Below are 17,812 nucleotides of genomic sequence, written 5' to 3'. Positions count from 1 at the left end.
TGCATGGTGAGGAGTTTTCGGGTTTTAACATCCGTGGTCTGAATCTCTTCCTTTGGCCACCTTATTATTCCTGCAGGGTATCCGATTACTGGCAGGGCATAGCTGTTTATTGCCCGGGTCTTGTTCTTGCCATTAAGCTGGCTTCTGAGGACTTGCCTCACCCGCATACAGCTTTATGTCATCCATGTAGAGGAGGTGACTGATTGTAGCTCCATTTCTGAGGCGGTATCCATCGCCTGTCTTGGCGATTATCTGGCTGAGGGGGTTCAGTCCTATGCAGAACAGCAGTGGGGAGAGTGCATCACCTTGGTATATGCCACATTTGATGGACACTGGCGTTAGTGGCTTGCCATTGGCTTCAAGTGTGGTTTTCCACATCCTCATCGAGTTTGCAACGAAGGCTCTCAGGGTCCTGTTGACCTTATACAACTCCAAGCATTCAGTGATCCATGTGTGTGGCATCGAGTCATATGCTTTCTTGTAATCAATCCAGGCTGTGCACAGGTTGGTATGTCGGGACCTGCAGTCTTGTGCGACTGTTCAGTCAACCAGCAGCTGTTTGGCACCTCGAGTATCTCTACTAATGCCTTTCTGTGCTTTGCTCATGTATTGATCCATGTGTCCACTTATCTTAGCCGCAATTATGCTTGACATGAGCTTCCATGTTGTGGAGAGACAGGTTATTGGCCGATAGTTGGAAGGAACTGCACCCTTTGAGGAATCCTTCATGATCAGGATTGTTCTCCCTTCGGTTAGCCATCCTGGGTGAGTCCCATCCATCAGCAACTGATTCATTTGTGCTGCTAGGCGCTCGTGAAGAGCTGTGAGTTTCTTTAGCCAGTAGGTGTGGATCATATCCAGGCCTGGTGCCGTCCAGTTTTTCATACCTGAGACTCTTTCTTGTATATCTGCCGCTGTGATGGTAACTGGGTTCTGTTCAGGGAGGTTGCTGTGCTCCTCTTTCAGAGTCACCAGCCATTGTGCACTGCTGTTATGTGCAACCCATATGCCTTTCCAGTATCTTTCAGTTTCCAGCCTTGGAGGGTCTGCTCTGCTGTTAGAACCCTGCCACTGAGCCTACACTTTCGCAGGTTGTGTTGTGAACAGCCTGTTTATTCTTCTGGCCTCATTCTCTCTCGTGTACCTCTTTAGGCGACTGGACAAGGCCTGGAGCCTTTGTTTGGCAGTTTCGAGTGCTTCAGGTATGGTTATCTGCATGTACCTCTTGGGTATTGGCCTTTTACTCACACCTATCTGGGTCTCCGTCAATTGACTCACATCTTTCCGAGCCGCCTTGATCTTAGCCTCCAACCGTCTTTTCCATGGTGGGTAATGAATCTTGTGGTTCTCATGGTTGCTCTTGTAGCCAAGAATCTCTAGGATCACTGATGCTGAGGTGTATATCAGCTCATTGGTTTCCGTGATCGTTCCGGTCGGGATCGTTCTCAGTGCTGCATTCACAGTTTCCATGAGACTTTCAGGTAGTACTTCACATAGCCGTTGTAATCGGTTTCTTAGTTGCCCAGTTTTCAATCTTGCCATGATCTTATCTCTCACGTCAGTTGCTGCTTCGCTCAGCATTTCATTCATTGAGGCTAGCTTCCCAATCTCATCATTCATTGGGGCTTGCCTCCCAATCTCTGGTTGAACCCCTTCCTCTGATGTGGCAGCCTGGCGCCCTTCACCTCGGAATTTGTGTTGTACCTCATCAATCTCAAGTTGTGATAGCAATTGCCGTTTGTGGATATTGGAACACTGAGCTACTAGTTGTTTCGTGGTCAACCGTGACTGTGGGTTTCGAAGTAACCATTCAGCCCCCATTCTCCACATGTAACCCCTCTGACTAGGGTTACTTGAGTAGTAAGTAGCATTCCAACAGAGCCATGTTATCGCATCTCGTCCATCTCCGCTTTGTTCCAGTAGCCCATTTTTCATCCAGGTGCTCTGGTTCCCCAGCACCTAATGTCCAGACATGGCGGCGCCGGACACAGCTATGATAGGTCCCTACTCTCAGGTTGGGGGGAGCAGAGGACCACTCCCTGTGGCCCCACTGATTGTTCCTACATTCCTGACTAACGACTGGCCTATTTGCCCCACTCCCACCGGTATGACCTCATCAGCATTACGAATGTTGCCTAACCTGCGTTGCTTAAGCAGGCTATTGTATGAACGATCCAAATTGAACCTCACCCCACCGGACCGGTTTAGTGAAGGATTTAGTTGTTTTCTGAGAATCGCTTCTTTTACCCCCCATTCAAACCATCTATGTTCTTTCGCTAAGATTTTAACCTCATTGTCGTCAAATGAGTGGTTGCTAGCTTTTAGGTGCAAATGTATGTAATGTTGGATAGGAGGCGAAACGTCCGACACCTTCAAAAAGTACAGATGACGGCTGAAGAAATGTTCTCGTCGATGGACCACTCCTGTACGACTGAGAGCACTTTAACTAGGTGGCTGGCATAGTCTACTGAAATCCAGGGCCCGGGGAAAACATGCAAACTGCACACAGGGAGGCCCGACCTGATCTTGAACTCACGACCTCGCCACTGCGAAGTCAAGGTGCTTATCACTTGCCTACCGGGGCGCCATTTGAGACAGTTTCCTGGAAATCAACGCCACTCGGCTCGGCTTGACAGTTCACTTACATTTGAATCTAACGTCAATAAATTCTCTTTAAATCTAATGGCAGATTAGGTAATTTCAGCCAAAATAAATTCTCATCAACACAATCTGAAATTGGCTCATGTTAAAATGACTGTCCTGTCAATTTTTGATCATGGAAATATACTATTTTAGATATATACACCACAGACATACGCTTTGTCGTTAGTGTTCCCTTACATGCAATATCCACATCATGAAGGCCAAAGACGGGATGAAATTCACAACTTCTGCACTATGAGGTAAATGTCCTAACTACCCCATCTTCTGCACTGTGAGGTCGATGTACTAACACCCCATCCACCATGTTTAAAACCACTACGCACAACAGTCCAGAAATGGTTTAAAAGTAATGTAGGGATGGGGAGGAGAACACTTGTTAGGCCTCATAGGAGAGAGAACTCAATCAGGCATCACCACGTTAACCTGGGTAAAACTATTGAGTTTATATTAGTTAAAAATAAGTATTTACAGCACTGCTCGGTGGACATGGACGTGAACGACATTGCACTTCACAGTGTACTGTATATAATAAACTACATTCCTTGAAACCCCATTGTAGGATGCACCAGAGAAGGACAGAAACTGCACCGCTTCCTTCTTCACCTGTATCGTGGGACGGGCGCCACCACTCCCACTCTTGTTAATTTTGCATTCAATACAGAGTCATTTATGCTTCATGTGAGAATTTACCTGCATCATTTCCATCTGAGACAAGCTTTCTTTGCTCTTGCAGTTGAAGTTTTAGGATATGCAGAGGGTCATCGTGATCCTCCTCATGGAGTGAACTCTCTGAAATGACAGAGTTGAATGTTTCAACATGTCAAAGTATAAAGTTAAACATTTTCACATTATAGATTATTGTAGATATGTGTGTGTGCACACGTGCTGAAAATTAACTTACTTGATTGTTGTTTTAGTCTCTGACAAGATTTCAAGTATGAAGAATACTGTGCAGCAGGAATCTTATCTGCTCTAAACACATGATTACAAGATAATAACAAATAATTATCAGAGTTCACCCATCTTAGTTGTTGACTTTGAAATACAACCATTTATCCTGAACCAGTCACTACATAAAGACAAACATTTGATGATCACTATCTTCATTTGGAAAAGAAAAATAGATATTTATCTATTGGACAATAAACAAATAAAATCAAAAATATGGCAAAGGAGAAGCCAACTATCACACAGAGTACAATTATAGGTACAGAGTACAATTACAGACCTAGTCCTACTTCTTACATAAGATCGTACTTCTACATTTTTGTGAGTTGAGTATTTGTTACAAAAAATAGAATTACAGCAATTGCACAATATTTTAAAAATGTGTAGATATACATGTAAATAATTCTAGCTATATACAGTAAAGTCTCGTTATATCGATATCGGATATATCGGTAGTCCCGGTTATATCGATATTTTTTCGGACTCCCTTGAATATCGATATAACGAGACTTTACTGTATTAACGTTACAAAGCCTTATACAAATAATTCTAAGCAGCAACTGGACGTAAAACATTCTACTATATAAATGTCATGTATGTCTTTGTTGTTGTTTCTGCTCCGGCTGGGGCTCCCGCAGGAGCACCTGTTTGTTGTTCAGTCAAATATTTGCCCAGTATTTCAGGACTACTAATTTGCCTACTCGCTGTATGACTAATGATCTTGCTTGCTGTTGACACACGCCCAAGTGTCGTTTTCTACAGCTTTGTATCTCATTCATGGTCGTTTTGCTACCTTGGTTCTCGTTTCGTAAGTACTGGTTGTTTAGTCTTTTTGATTTTGTCCTTGTTTTTTGTGTAAATTGAAGTATTCTCAATTCGTAGTGTTTTATCTGTTCACGTGCCTGAGCCTTTGTAATTTTCTACTACCTATCTGTAACCGACCCCTAATAAATCTGTGATGCGGTCCTTTTGGCTTTTGACCCACCAGTTGAGAATTGCTGATTTACTGTGTTGCTTACAATGTAATACAATAATTAAAATCATGAGGACTTGGATCTAAATATATACAGTATGAATCGTAATAACACTAAGAACTATATAACGAACAATTAGCATCAACATACTCACCTTTTCAAGGCCTCAATAAAGCTCATTTGAGCATCTGCTTTCACAGGTAGCTAAAATTGCCAGAAGAAAATCTGCATCATTTTGAGACATACGAGATGTATTTCGAGACATTCTAAGATACAGAGTATGTTCATTCACTATAATACACAAGAAAAATATAATGAGGAAATATACCACGGGACAACTGTTCATGTTGATCTTACAATTCATTAGAACTGATACTCAAGATGTGCCCTGCGATTGGCTGGAAACCAATTCAGGGTGTCCCCCGCCTCGTACCCGAAGACAGCTGAGATAGGCTCCAGCAACCCCCGCGACCCTAATGAGGAATAAGGTGTACGGAAAATGAGATGAGATGATACTCAAGGTAAATTTATTTGACCATTTCATGAAGTCCAATAAAATCCTACACTGACATAACCATACCGTCCTTGACCTGGCTGGCATCTTATAATAGCACAGGAGCGGATGTGTCCCAGTAATCTTGGAATGGATTTTGTCACATGCTTTATAGCCCTGTTTAGGGTCACCGGGGAGAAATAGATCCAGAGGATGTACTACAGAACATGTTGGTCAGAACCGTCTAGGATAATACCCAGCAACCCCAAATCTGAGAACATGGTCTTCAGCTGGAAAAGGCTGGCCTGCCCTTTTTGAGATCATGCCTCAAGTACAGGAGTTAAAGTACCTTGGAGTCTTCTTCACAGATATAGGGGAAAAAAAGGTGCAAGAAATCAACCTGACGTGGTGTGTATCTTATACGCATTCTGTTTTAGTCTGTCATCGTGATGAAAGAAGCCAAAAATCAAAGCTAACACTTTACATTCTCAATTTCACCCAAGGTTAAGGGCTGGGGATAACAACCAAAAGAATACGACGCTGGGTGTCTTGGATGTCCCTGAAAGATCAGGTGAGAAGCTAGGCCATCTAAGAGGTGTTCACAACAGAGCTCCTCCACATTGAGAACAGCTAGAATAGGGAGTAGTTCAGGCATTTGGTCAAGATGCCTCATACTGAGGTGTTCCAGGCACATCACACTGACCCACCCGCTGAAGCAGTTGAGATGTACAGTGGGCATACTGTATTAAATGTTTGATAAACATGCATGTCACTTTGTGGATTCATTCCCACCATTATTAAAATCTAATTTGATTTACTCATGTGAAGTAACACCTAAAAAGAGCTCATGAATAATAACCACAATCCAGTGTGAATGTCCTTTTATGCACACATAGTTTGAGTACGCAGACCAACAAACCAGCATGCGTAAAAGTGGAAGGTCCTATCGAAGCGCAATTAGATTTAGAATTTCAAATTAGCCATCTCTCTATTTTACCCATGCCTGAGGCAGCATGGAATGACTAATACAAGCATAGCCACAAGGAATCCCAAAACGTCTTCAAGACGGCGCCGCGAGAGTGGCTGCCTTTCCAGCAGCTCATGTATTTTGTTTTTCTACTTTCATTCCTTTCATCACTTTGCTGCTGTGAAATGTAAATTTCTCCACTGTGAGACTAATAAAGGCAAATCCAATCCAACAGCCACGTGATAAAATCTGTAAATGTAAAAAGTGCCTGCCAAATGGGACCCCCAGCAGCACGTGGCTCTCCTAAAGTGGCAGCCAAATCAGACAAGGTTGCGGAAAATTACAGGTAACCGCCAACTTACGACCGGCGCAACTTACGACCACCCGTACTTACGACCATGACCGCCAGACCTCCTTTTTTTTTACATTTTAATTCTATGCCTGGCATCGCAACAAACTAGCAGCCCGGCAACGCGTACGACAATTTTGGCCATCCAGCCAGAATCTCACTGTTGCACAGCAATCGACCGTGTGATGGCACCAGAGGGGGGACTGTCCACCGACTCCGGCCGCGGCGCGGTCAGTTCTAGAGTTGAGGCGGGTGGGAGTCGGCGGTCAGGCACGCGGGACCGCCACGACGAGAATGGGGGGGATGGTCTCCTGACGCCGGCCGCAGCGCGGCCAGGGCTAGATCCAGGGTAGAGAACGACCCGCCTTGGCTGTCGTCCTGACCGGGCGTCGGCGCGTGGGATCGACGCGACAAAAACCCACAGCCGCGTCGGACCCACAGCCGGCGCCACCTCTTTGAGATAGTTCGTTCTGCTTCGGCGCGAGGTGGCGGGTCGGGCGCATCAACGCCGCAGACGGCCGCGAGGTGGGCTACGTGTAACCGGCCTCAGGCCTAGGGGGTACCTGAGTCGGTTCAAATGCGTCACAGGCAGGTAGCACTGTGAACGACGAGGAAAGACGACACGAGACAACCGTGTAAATCAGCTTCACACAACGGCATTTTTTACCCTCATCAAAACATCAATTCAGCAATTTCAATATCAGAATACATTCATGTGTAGATCTATACATTCAACATCTATACATTGTATATATCCTCCACATTCGCACATGCTTATGCACGTCTGCCCGCTCGTGTGTGTTGTACTGGGAACTACAATTGACATCCAAAAATCCAAATTCATCAAAGCCACAAAATATTCATCAAAGCCACAAACAAGGTTTCATATCTAGCATCGCCCAATAAGTCCCCAATTACTTTAACATCTTGAGAATGTCTAACACTTATTATTTTGAATACCTGTGAACGACGAGGAAAGACGACACGAGACAACCGTGTTAATCAGCTTCACACAACGGCATTTATGACAACTGCGCATGCGTGAGCTGAGCCTACATCGCCTTCCTCTGTTCCATTCACAGGCGCGTAGCGCCCTCTCCTGACTTGGTAGTCTAATCGACTAACATACAATAACAGAGGTCGTTTCTAACCCCCTACATACGCGTCAGTGCGGACAGCGGGGTAAGGCCGGGAGAGGGCAACCGGTAGAACACCGGCGACCAGGACCCACGCCCGCCCCCGTGACGTCCAAATCAGATTGTTTGCAAGTCAACATTTTGTCTCTATCAACATTTTGAATGTATTTCGATTTACGACTATTTTGACTTACGACCGTTTGGTCGAAACGGAACCCGGTCGTAAGTCAGATGTTACCTGTATATAGAAGGCTCACACTGCAGATGTTATGCCAGCACATTCTTGTCCTAAGTGGAAAACCTCAAGGAAAATCAAAGTGGACAGTGGGAGGAGTATTGACAAACAGATTAAACACCCGCTCGGCCAGAAACAACCCCAAAATGTGTGCATTGCCACTGGATGAAGGCCGCATTACCCCAGAAGTGTGTCCTGATGGGTGAGAGAGACTGCAAGGATACGGCCTCCAGACTGGCTAGTCGAGGGGCCATCTAACAACAGACCTTATGCTGCCTTTGTGGTTTATATGGTAAATGGTCGAGGTATTCTCAATCAGCATAAACACATGTTGACCTCTCAGTCATGGCAAAAAAAAGAATGAGTTCCAGATGCACAACACTCAACTCCAGCACAGTGATGCCTGGCACATATCACAATCTCAACCAAACTGTGCTGACAGACTGTCTCCTGCCCTCTCAGACTAGCGTCTGCATCGCATCCACCTTTATGGCTCCTGACAGGAAAACCCGATGCCTCCATGGCAATAAGCAAGGAGGCATTCTGGCTTCTGGCAACAGTGCTACTTGGCATTCTAGTGGAAATAATTTGGCCATCTGTGCACGGGGTAGAGAGACAATGGCACAAGATCAACCAGTCATCCAAAAAACAGAACATCTTCACAATCCGATAGCAGGATTGGAAGAGTGGCCTTCACATCCAGCATATCGTGTGTAGGAGATAGCAAGTTCAAACAGTATTGTAACTAATAGAGAAATTACCCGAGCTTTCAAATCTATTTAGAGGTAAACTCTGTGCATGTCCCCTGTGTGCTTCTTCAGGTTGCATCAGACAGAATCTTCAAACCCATAAAGTCAAGTATCACTCTATAAATCTAGCAAGATGTCAGCACAACATTCGCCAAAAAAGAGAATCAGATTCAGTGATTTCAAGTGTGCATCACACACCGTGAAGACAGATTTTCATTGAACACATTTGATGAAGAGCAAAGCTTATTCGACCAGAAGTTTGGCAAAGAGGAAAATCTAGTACTTGACAACTTTTTTGTATTTACATGTTCATCCATCCATCCATCCATCCATCCATTTTAGGGTTGCGGGGGGTGCTGGAGCCTATCCCTGCTGTGACGGGCACTAAGCAGGGCACACTCTGAATTGGTTGCCAGCCTATCACTGGGCACACAGAGACAGACAACCAGTCACTCTCACATCTAGGGAATTTAGAGTGTTCAATCAGCCTGCAATGTATATTTTTGGAATGTGGAAGGAAACCGGAGGAAACCAACATGGGCCCGGGGAGAACATGCAAACTTTACACAGGGAGGTGAACTCACGACCACTGCAGGGCGTGCTGACCATTTGACTACCAGGCTGCCCTATCTCCATGTTTGATACTGTAAATTGTGAAAACTTTATAATCTAAATAGAATTGCAATTTCATATTGGATTGGATTTGCCTTTGTTAGTCTCGCAGTGGAGAAATTTACATTTCACAGCAGCAAAGTTATGAAAGGAATGAAATTAGAAAAACAAAATACATGAGCTGCTGGAAAGGCAGCCACTCTCGCGGCGCCGTATTGTCTTGAAGTAAAAAAAAAAAATAAATAAATAAATAACATGACAACACAAAGACACAGAGTCATTCATTCGTAAGCACTTTCTGTACCCTCTTTGTTCCACAAAGCAGTTCCACAATGAAAGAGGAGAGGATCAAAGCGTCTCTTCACCAGTGGATCAGGGACATCATGGTGGAATGTGCATGTCGACTACAAGCTAAATGTTGAAAGCAAACGCGCAGCTGTAGCATCCATTTACGAAGAGATTGTCTCACATCTCCTGTCCCAAATAAATCCGCTTCAATTCCAAGCCGCGACAGTTCCACATATGCATCGGCGCACTGCGCTGATGCTCCTTCTTATCGCGGGCTCCTCAAGCGAAGCATTCATCCAGCTGCAAACTGTCCAACAGCACCGACCTTTCCGCTGAACAAAGTGGGGCTGTGAAGATGCTGCCCAGTACAGGCGCAAAAAAAGCACAATGGCCCCAGAGCTGTCCAGCGATGACAGTCGAATGGCACTGACATTCCTCCCATTCAAAAAGAGTACTAGCATATTCATGCTGCTGAAAAGGCGCAACCGCTCAGCAGTCTCCTCCTTGATGAATGTCGTGGTAAAAAAATGCTGAAAAACAATCCGTATCCATTCCACACGACGCACAACAACACAAAGCGACAAAAGAAAACACAAAACAAGACAAAAACAACAAAAAAAGCAAGGCTCATGAGAGCACTTGCTGACGGCTGCATACTCGGGCGCCATCTTGGACTCCTTATGCATTTATTTTCAAAGTCCTGTTGTCATGTAATTTAAATGAAAATGAAATATATTATTCAGGGAAATTCTAACACTTTTTGAGATATTACTCTACCCACAATTCCTGTTTGTTTGTTTATTTATTTAATGGTTTATTTTTATGAAACATTTACAATGTGTTACTTCGACCTAAAATGTGTATGCATAGTATATTTGAGAAAAAGACAAGTCTGAGGCCCCACCTGGCTTAGCTCATATCTCACAGATAGGAAACAACTTAACTTTCTACGCTACCCCACTGTCCCAAGGTATCCCCTAGGGCAGGGGTCGGGAACCTATGGCTCGCGAGCCATATATGGCTCTTTTGATGATTGCATATGGCTCGCCGATAAATATTACATATTATAATACATATTGTCGTTTTTTTCGGCGTTCATTTCCCGTTGGGGCTGCAGTTGGCGGAAAGCGCCATTTTGATTGGATGACACTGACCTAGAATGGCCGAAAGCGCCATGTTGATTGGATGATAGTGGCCGTCATGTTGAAACAGGTAAACACCCAACTAGTGCACTTCACGCCCAACTAGTGCACTTCAGCGTGAAAGCACCGGAGCATTAGAGGAGAGAAAATGTTCTGATTCTAATTTGCAATGAAACAACACCATCGATGAAACAGTCGAATGTCAGTGACATTTTAACAATCCCCATGTTAACGTAGTAGATTGCAGATAGCAAGTGTGGAAGCTTATGAGCCGTGTGCAGGCTAGAGAGCAGTAACTTAGCCTCTGGACCGACAAATTGAATTTCATTCCGATCGTTTTCCTAGATTTTTACCAAACACGAGGAACGGAAAACCATCCATGTTAACGGTGAGTACTATCACAAAGTTATTTTAAATAATACATTCTGATATTTTGTTGAAAAGTGGCCGCGCGTGCGCGTGTGTGTGTGCACGTGCACGCGAGCGTTTGTATGTGCGCGCGCGCGTGCGTGTGGCTCTCGCTGAAAAACATTTCTAAATATTTTACTTTTATGGCTCTCTTAGTCAAAAAGGTTCCCGACCCCTGCCCTAGGGTTCTGGGACTGGTCCTCTTCTCTTCAGCCTCGAACTTGTACCCCTCGGCCAAATCATTTGTCATCAAGGTCTCCAGTTCCACTGCTACACTGACAATATTCCAATGTACATTTCCACCAATTTATTCACCCCAACAACCGACTCCACCCTGTGTGACTGGCTAGTATCACACCCTGGATGAAAAAAAATGTTCTCATTCATAACTGCACTAAATCTCAATCTATATTGTTCGGCCTTCGGTCACTCACCAAACAGCCTCCAACTCTAACCTCACTACCGTGAACTCCAGCCTCCTCTCACTGTCGCAAACGTGGTGTCGTTTTTGATAATACAGTAATCTCTGTTTCGAAAAACACATCACCCAAATCACCAAAACTGCTTTTTTCCATCTTATAAACATTTCTTGCCTCCGCCCTTCACTTTCTTTTAATGCAGCTTAAACCCTCATCCACTCCATCATAACCTCACGTCTTGACTACCGCCATAGCATCCTCTTCAGCACAACCTCCTGAATAAACTAATATATGTCCAGGTATGGCGCCCACCTTCTTATCAAGACCCGCACTTGTGATCATATCACCCCAATCCTTAAAACCCTCCACTGGCTCCCCGTTCACTAGCGTATTCAGTTTAAACTCCTACTAACCTATATAAGGCCCTTTACAATCCGGTAACTGTACCTCTACTGACCTCCAATGCTTCAAATCATCCCTTAAAACTCAACAGTTCTGCAATGCTTTCAACGCCGTTTAATCTCTTTTCCTTGTTTCTGATTTGTTACTCTTCTAAATTTGGCTTTCAACTGTACATTTTCATCCCATGTGTTAAACATTTGTTTGGCGTCTTTGGTGAAAAGCACTTAAATATTATTATTATTATTATTATTATTTTTATTTTTTTTTTTTTATTTTTTTTGGTTGTTTTTGTCTTGTTTTGTGTTTTCTTTTGTCACTTTGTGTTGTTGTGCGTCGTGTGGAATGGATACGGATTGTTTTTCAGCATTTTTGACCATGACATTCATCAAGGAGGAGACTGTGCTGAGCGGTTGCGCCTTTTCGGCAGCATGAATATGCCAGTACTGTTTTTGAATGAGAGGAATGTCGGAGCCATTCGACTGCCATCGCTGGACACCAAAGGGGCCATTGTGCTTTTTTTGCGCCTATAATGGGCAGCATCTTCACAGCCCCGCTTTGTTTAGCGGAAAGGTCAGTGCTGTTGGACAGTCTGCGGCTGGATGGATGCATGGCTTGAGGAACCCGCGATAAGAAGAAAGGAGCGTCAGCGCAGAGCGCCGATGCGTATGTGGAACTGTTGCGACTTGGAATTGAAGCAGATTTATGTGGAACAGGAGATGTGAGACAATCTCTTTTCGTCAATGGATGCTACAGCTGCGTGTTTGCTTTCAACATTTAGCTTGTAGTCGACGTGCACATTCCACCATGATGTCCCTGATCCACTGGTGGAAAGACGCTTTGATCCTCTCCTCTTTCATCTAGAACTGCTTCATGTCATCACAAAGAGGGTACAGCAAGTCCTGAAGAATGAATGTCTCTCTGTGTCTTTGTTTTGTCATATTGTCTCTATGCTGTCATATTATTTGTTATTTAGTTTTTTTGTTCTTTTGACTTCAAGACGGCGCCCCGAGAGTGGCTGCCTTTCCAGCAGCTCATGTATTTTGTTTTTCTACTTTCATTCCTTTCATCACTTTACTGCTGTGAAATGTAAATTTCTCCACTGTGAGACTAATAAAGGCAAATTCAATCCAATCCAATTTAGAGTGTAAAATTCCAGGTGTTGGGGGTTCGCCACATCATTTGCGAAAGCAAATCAAACATGTCAACTACCATGATGCTTGCTAAAATATTGACCAAAAAAAATTGATTGTCATATTTAATGAATTAGTGACATATTGTAAGCATTTTCTGTAGATCAAACCCCTCATTACATTAACTCAAATAATAGTTGAATAAACCGTGATTTACTTTTTTATTTGGTTTCAGTCATAATGGCCCTCCAAGGGAAACAGTAACTAAAATGTGGTCCACCACAAAAATGAGCTTGACACCCCTGAGATGTGTAATAAAAAGTCATAAAATGACTTCAATTCCCCCAAAGCATCTATTTATCTATTTAGTTCACTAATTCTTTAGCAACTGCGATTCGATAAAGTTAACCAAATCTGTCATTGAACTTAATTAAGAGATTGTTTAGACATGTCCCAGTTATTGTATTGATTTGATGACTTGAAATAATGAGGCCATCAGTTATGTCAGGATAAATATGAATTATGACATCAGACATTGGTGTGTAACTACGATTGCCTGTGTGCTAGCCAATCCAAAACGGGAATTAATAAAGAAAAACAGAAACAGAAAAGGTATTGGCTGATGAATCAATTGCATAAACAGGCTTCTGATTGGCTGCCGGTGCCGAGTATGCAAATTGTCAAACGAACGTCCGTTTGCCAAACCCCTCATTATCCAATCAGAAGCCTGCTTCGGACTACACCCTGACTGACTGAAAAGTGTACTTGAGAGTTTTGAAAGCCGCTTAGAAAGAGGAGTCGACGTGGCTTGTAGCGGTTTGCTTGTAGCTTTTGCTTTATTGAATATAACAAACGTTTGCTTTGGAAAAAAAAAAAGTTTTTTTTTTCTTGAAGGAGTTGTTGGCCACCCGGGCCGAGACGTTTTGAAAGTTTTACGCCTGACGTAAAAGTTGTACGCCCCGGGCAGACACTATTTCAAACACTGCTCCTAGTAAAAGTATCTTTTTACAAATGTCCTAAATGGATTAAACGTATATTACAAGAACAGAGAATGACTCCCACCATTGCGAAACTGAGTGGTGATGAAAAGTTTCGAACTGTGGTAGGGACAACAAAGCCATATGCTAATACTTGTCCACTGATGGTGGCGACGCTCCTATAAAAATGAAATACAATAAATCTGCTTTGATTGTAAACCACAGCTGTCTCAAGCTTCAAACATTTTCATAAGGGTCATCGAATATAGAGCGCAAGACTTTGCCAGTACGTTGCAGTAAGCACACTTCACAGGCATGTGTCATATCTACCCCCTCAGTTCGAGAGAGCATTTCATGGCACAATACATTTAGTATTATAGTTATAAGGGTGATAATACGAATTATGTATGTGTGCTTCTGTTAATGAGTTAAATGTGTATCATATTTAATGCTCACATTTATGTCACAAAGTGGGTGTGTTTGTTGTTTCTTTTTTAACCTACACTGTAGGGCATGTGTATAATTGTTACCTTTAGGTCAATCACCACCTTCATTCTGCAGTGCGTTGAGCATTGGCTGTGAAAGTTAAGGTATTTATCGAAAATGATACAACACTGTTAGGCAAATTACTGTATTTTCCAGACCATAAGGTGCTCCCAAAAGCCTTCAATTTCTTCAAAAGATGACCCTGCGCCTTATAGGCCGTTGCACCTTATATGTGAAGTAATATTGAGCCACAACAGGTCTCACATTTACTGTCAGCAGCCGCAGACTCAATTTCCCCCTTTAGACAAAGTAGTGTGCGTTCTATGCTGGGAAATATAAAACAGCGTTTCATTTTGATAATCTCTTAAAATTACGTCTCCATGTGGATTTTTTTTCTCGATTTGGCAATAATTTTCCAGTTCTGGCACAATGATTAGAAATGGAACATTTGGCGTTTTTTTTTTCTTTTTTTAAAATTGTTTTTTTTTTTACTTAGTGTCGCAAGTAAAGTACATATTGGTTAAGACCTATTGGCCACTTAAAAGTAATTGATTGACGATGAAAGGCATTGATTGGCGATCAATTATCATTTAATTTTCCAAGTAGATCAGACAATCATGATCACAGCTCTCATATTATGAAAAAAATTGCAGAAATGAATTATTGTAAAATACAAATGTTGAATACAAAGGGATTATCAAAAAAATAAAATAAAGTCAAGACTCACCACTCTTGGTCTCAGCAGAGCAGGAAGGAACCGTGAGAGGAAATATGTCCGACGAAAAATACTGTGAAGATACGATTGCAACAGTTTTTTGTGAGGTTTTTGTAATTGTTTTACCACTTTACCATTAACTATTATAAAATAAAAAATAAATTATAATAATAATATAAAATAGTTAAGAAATATTATATATGTACATGAAAAAAAGTGACAAAATAATTTGTTAAGATTACCTGGCCTCCATAACAGTGGCAGAGATTTTTCCTGTACTCTCAAACAGAGAACATGCTTCCTTCACAATTTTGACATCCTGGCACAACACCCCAAATAAAAAAAGCAAGTCTGTCTTACAACCTCATACCCAAGAACATATTTGTTAGGCAACACTATGTCACTGTACCTGAAGTGTTGCATCTTCTGCCCTTGAAATATCTTGATACAGACCAGTGTTTTCCACGGACAGCTGGAAACGTTGGTATTTTAGATAAGGAAACAACCGAACATGACATATAATTATATTGAATGCCATATTATTTTCAGTAGTTTACCTTGAGTTCAGCAAGTCTCGTTTTGGCCAGGGAGACATATTCCATCAGGAGGTTACGGTATTTAATAGGTACATATGGAGGATGAAGGATGTGCACCTTATGGGTGAAAAGGCAGAGAGTTGAGTTTTGTCCTTCATTTTAAATTTCACACTTTGGTAATTTGAAATATAAACACCAAACTCAAACGTGAACCGATTGGTCTTATATTTTTGAAAACCCACAAAATGTCGTGAAAGGAGTGCTTAGTATTTTTCTATATTTTATGTGCAGAGGTCTTTCAAATTACAATTGGGCTTCATGTACCACTTAACGTGCAGAAAGTTACCTTAAGGTACTGTGAGGGTTCAAATGGAACCAAGTCAGACAAAAATTTAAGCAAAAACACCAGAGATTTCTTGCTGGTAGCGTGGAAGCCACTGGCCATGCCAAAAGACTCCTACAACAACAACAAAAACACAAGTATGAAAGAGAGAATTTCCTAAAAACTGAAATGTACTCTATGCACCGATTTTGACCATAATATTTTATGATTTAAGAAAACAATTTATTACTCTGTACATTTTGAAGGTCAAAAACTACCTGAAAATGTAATGTATAAGAGGGGCGCATATTAATGCAAAGTGCTACCTGCTTGATTTGTGTTTCTGAAATAACAAATTTGCTGAATTTACCTATAATGATGGCCTATTTATAATTAACGAAATTCATTTATGTGAAGAAATTGATCATGTACTTGTTCTTCTACATCTCTCTTTCATAGTTTTGCTGCTGTAAATTGGGAATTTCTCGATTGTGAGACAAAGCTTTTTCTTATGTTCGTTGTTCTTTAGAGTAATTCACAATGATGATTTCACAACAACACTTGAACTACAGTAAAGTCTCGTTATATCGATATCGGTTATATCGACCGCTTATTACGATACTATTTTCATTTCCCTTGCACATTTCTAGTCTTTTTATGTATAATTAGTACCGTTTAGTACGATACCCGGTTATTACGATAATCCGGTTATTACGGTGCTCCTTTTCATCCCCCGCCGGCCATTTTTGTTGTTTATATCGATATATCCGTCGCGCCATTGGTCAACTTGGTCACGTGTCTTGTTACGTGAGCCGCCATCGGTCGCGCCATTGGTCGACTTGGTCACATGAGCCGCCATCGGTCGCGCTATTGGTCGACTTGGCCGTGTGACTTTGTCACGTGACACGCCATCGGTCGCGCCATTGGTCAACTTGGTAACGTGTCTTGGTTACGTGTCACGCCATCAGTCGCGCCATTGGTCGACTTGGTCAGGTGACTTGGTTACGTGCCCAGCACCCGTGTAGCAGAGCCATTTTCATTTTCAGACGCTAGCTCGCGTGTAGCAGACGAGATTTAAGTGTTTGTGTTAAAAGGTAAAAATGGGAAGCAGAAGAAGATTGATGACTTTTTTTTAAATTGTATACATAATACAGTAAGATGTAAGCGTTGCAGTTTCCCTGTTGTGTTATGTACATGCCCACTGTACTGTATATGAATGCAATCGTTTTTTGCAACAATGTTTCTTGTTTTGTCTGCTGAAGCGCGATGATTTTGAAAATTATTAACATTCCATACTGTGTATTAAAGGACAGCCGATGTCACTTTTTATTCAAATGCAAATCAGAATCAGAATCAGAATACCTTTATTCGTCCCGCAATGGGGAAATAAAAATGACTTCACGCCAAGACGTCTTGCATTGCTTGTGAATCCAAACAATGGCTTCAGATTCGGATAATATGCTTTCTTGTTACACATCCAGTTATGAATATGTTTCAAATACACTGTAGTTCTGAAGATTAAAGCATACATGTTTACAATCATTAAAGAATTATATGTGCCATTTTGAGGCAACATTGGGGGAACATCTCTCACCCAAAAAAAAGGGAGCTAATGGCCAGCTCCGTTTCTTATATGGCGCTTGGCTGCCCTCTTTTGGCGGCTTTTGTTTAATGCAGTTCGGCGCAGGATCGGATATATCGATAGTCCCGGTTATATCGATATTTTTTCGGACTCCCTTGAATATCGATATAACGAGACTTTACTGTATATTAATGCCGACAAGAGTGTATATTGATTGAATATCCCTTCACTGGTGAGCAAGGCCTATGGGCAACAATTGATGCCCACTAGCACCAGGC

At 42.4% G+C, this 17,812-nt stretch overlaps 1 protein-coding gene and 1 long non-coding RNA gene across 3 annotated transcripts in view; one reads left to right on the top strand and one right to left on the bottom strand.

Moving 5' to 3' along the window:
- The window catches only part of fanca (FA complementation group A), a 77,611-nt gene that overhangs the window by 40,743 nt on the left and 19,056 nt on the right, over positions 1 to 17,812 (bottom strand). For both annotated transcript variants that reach the window (XM_088997589.1, XM_088997590.1), the window contains exons 14-21: positions 15,977 to 16,087; positions 15,652 to 15,747; positions 15,504 to 15,566; positions 15,337 to 15,413; positions 15,107 to 15,167; positions 4,741 to 4,790; positions 3,566 to 3,636; positions 3,355 to 3,453 (exon numbers count right to left, since the gene is read on the bottom strand). In XM_088997589.1, coding sequence (XP_088853715.1) covers positions 3,355 to 3,453; positions 3,566 to 3,636; positions 4,741 to 4,790; positions 15,107 to 15,167; positions 15,337 to 15,413; positions 15,504 to 15,566; positions 15,652 to 15,747; positions 15,977 to 16,087 — 628 coding nt within the window. The remainder of the gene's footprint in view (positions 1 to 3,354; positions 3,454 to 3,565; positions 3,637 to 4,740; positions 4,791 to 15,106; positions 15,168 to 15,336; positions 15,414 to 15,503; positions 15,567 to 15,651; positions 15,748 to 15,976; positions 16,088 to 17,812) is intronic.
- LOC148898405 (uncharacterized) lies at positions 4,312 to 11,947 on the top strand. Its single transcript, XR_016115118.1, has 6 exons — positions 4,312 to 4,420; positions 4,954 to 5,107; positions 5,255 to 5,487; positions 5,583 to 5,650; positions 10,903 to 10,945; positions 11,122 to 11,947. It is a non-coding gene; the product is annotated as an uncharacterized LOC148898405 (long non-coding RNA).

Source organism: Hippocampus bargibanti, linkage group LG05 (genome assembly GCF_051943395.1).
Source record: "Hippocampus bargibanti isolate YZ-2025 linkage group LG05, ASM5194339v1, whole genome shotgun sequence".
In the NCBI taxonomy this organism is placed as follows: domain Eukaryota; kingdom Metazoa; phylum Chordata; class Actinopteri; order Syngnathiformes; family Syngnathidae; genus Hippocampus; species Hippocampus bargibanti.
This window is presented reverse-complemented; position numbering and strand designations above follow the sequence as displayed.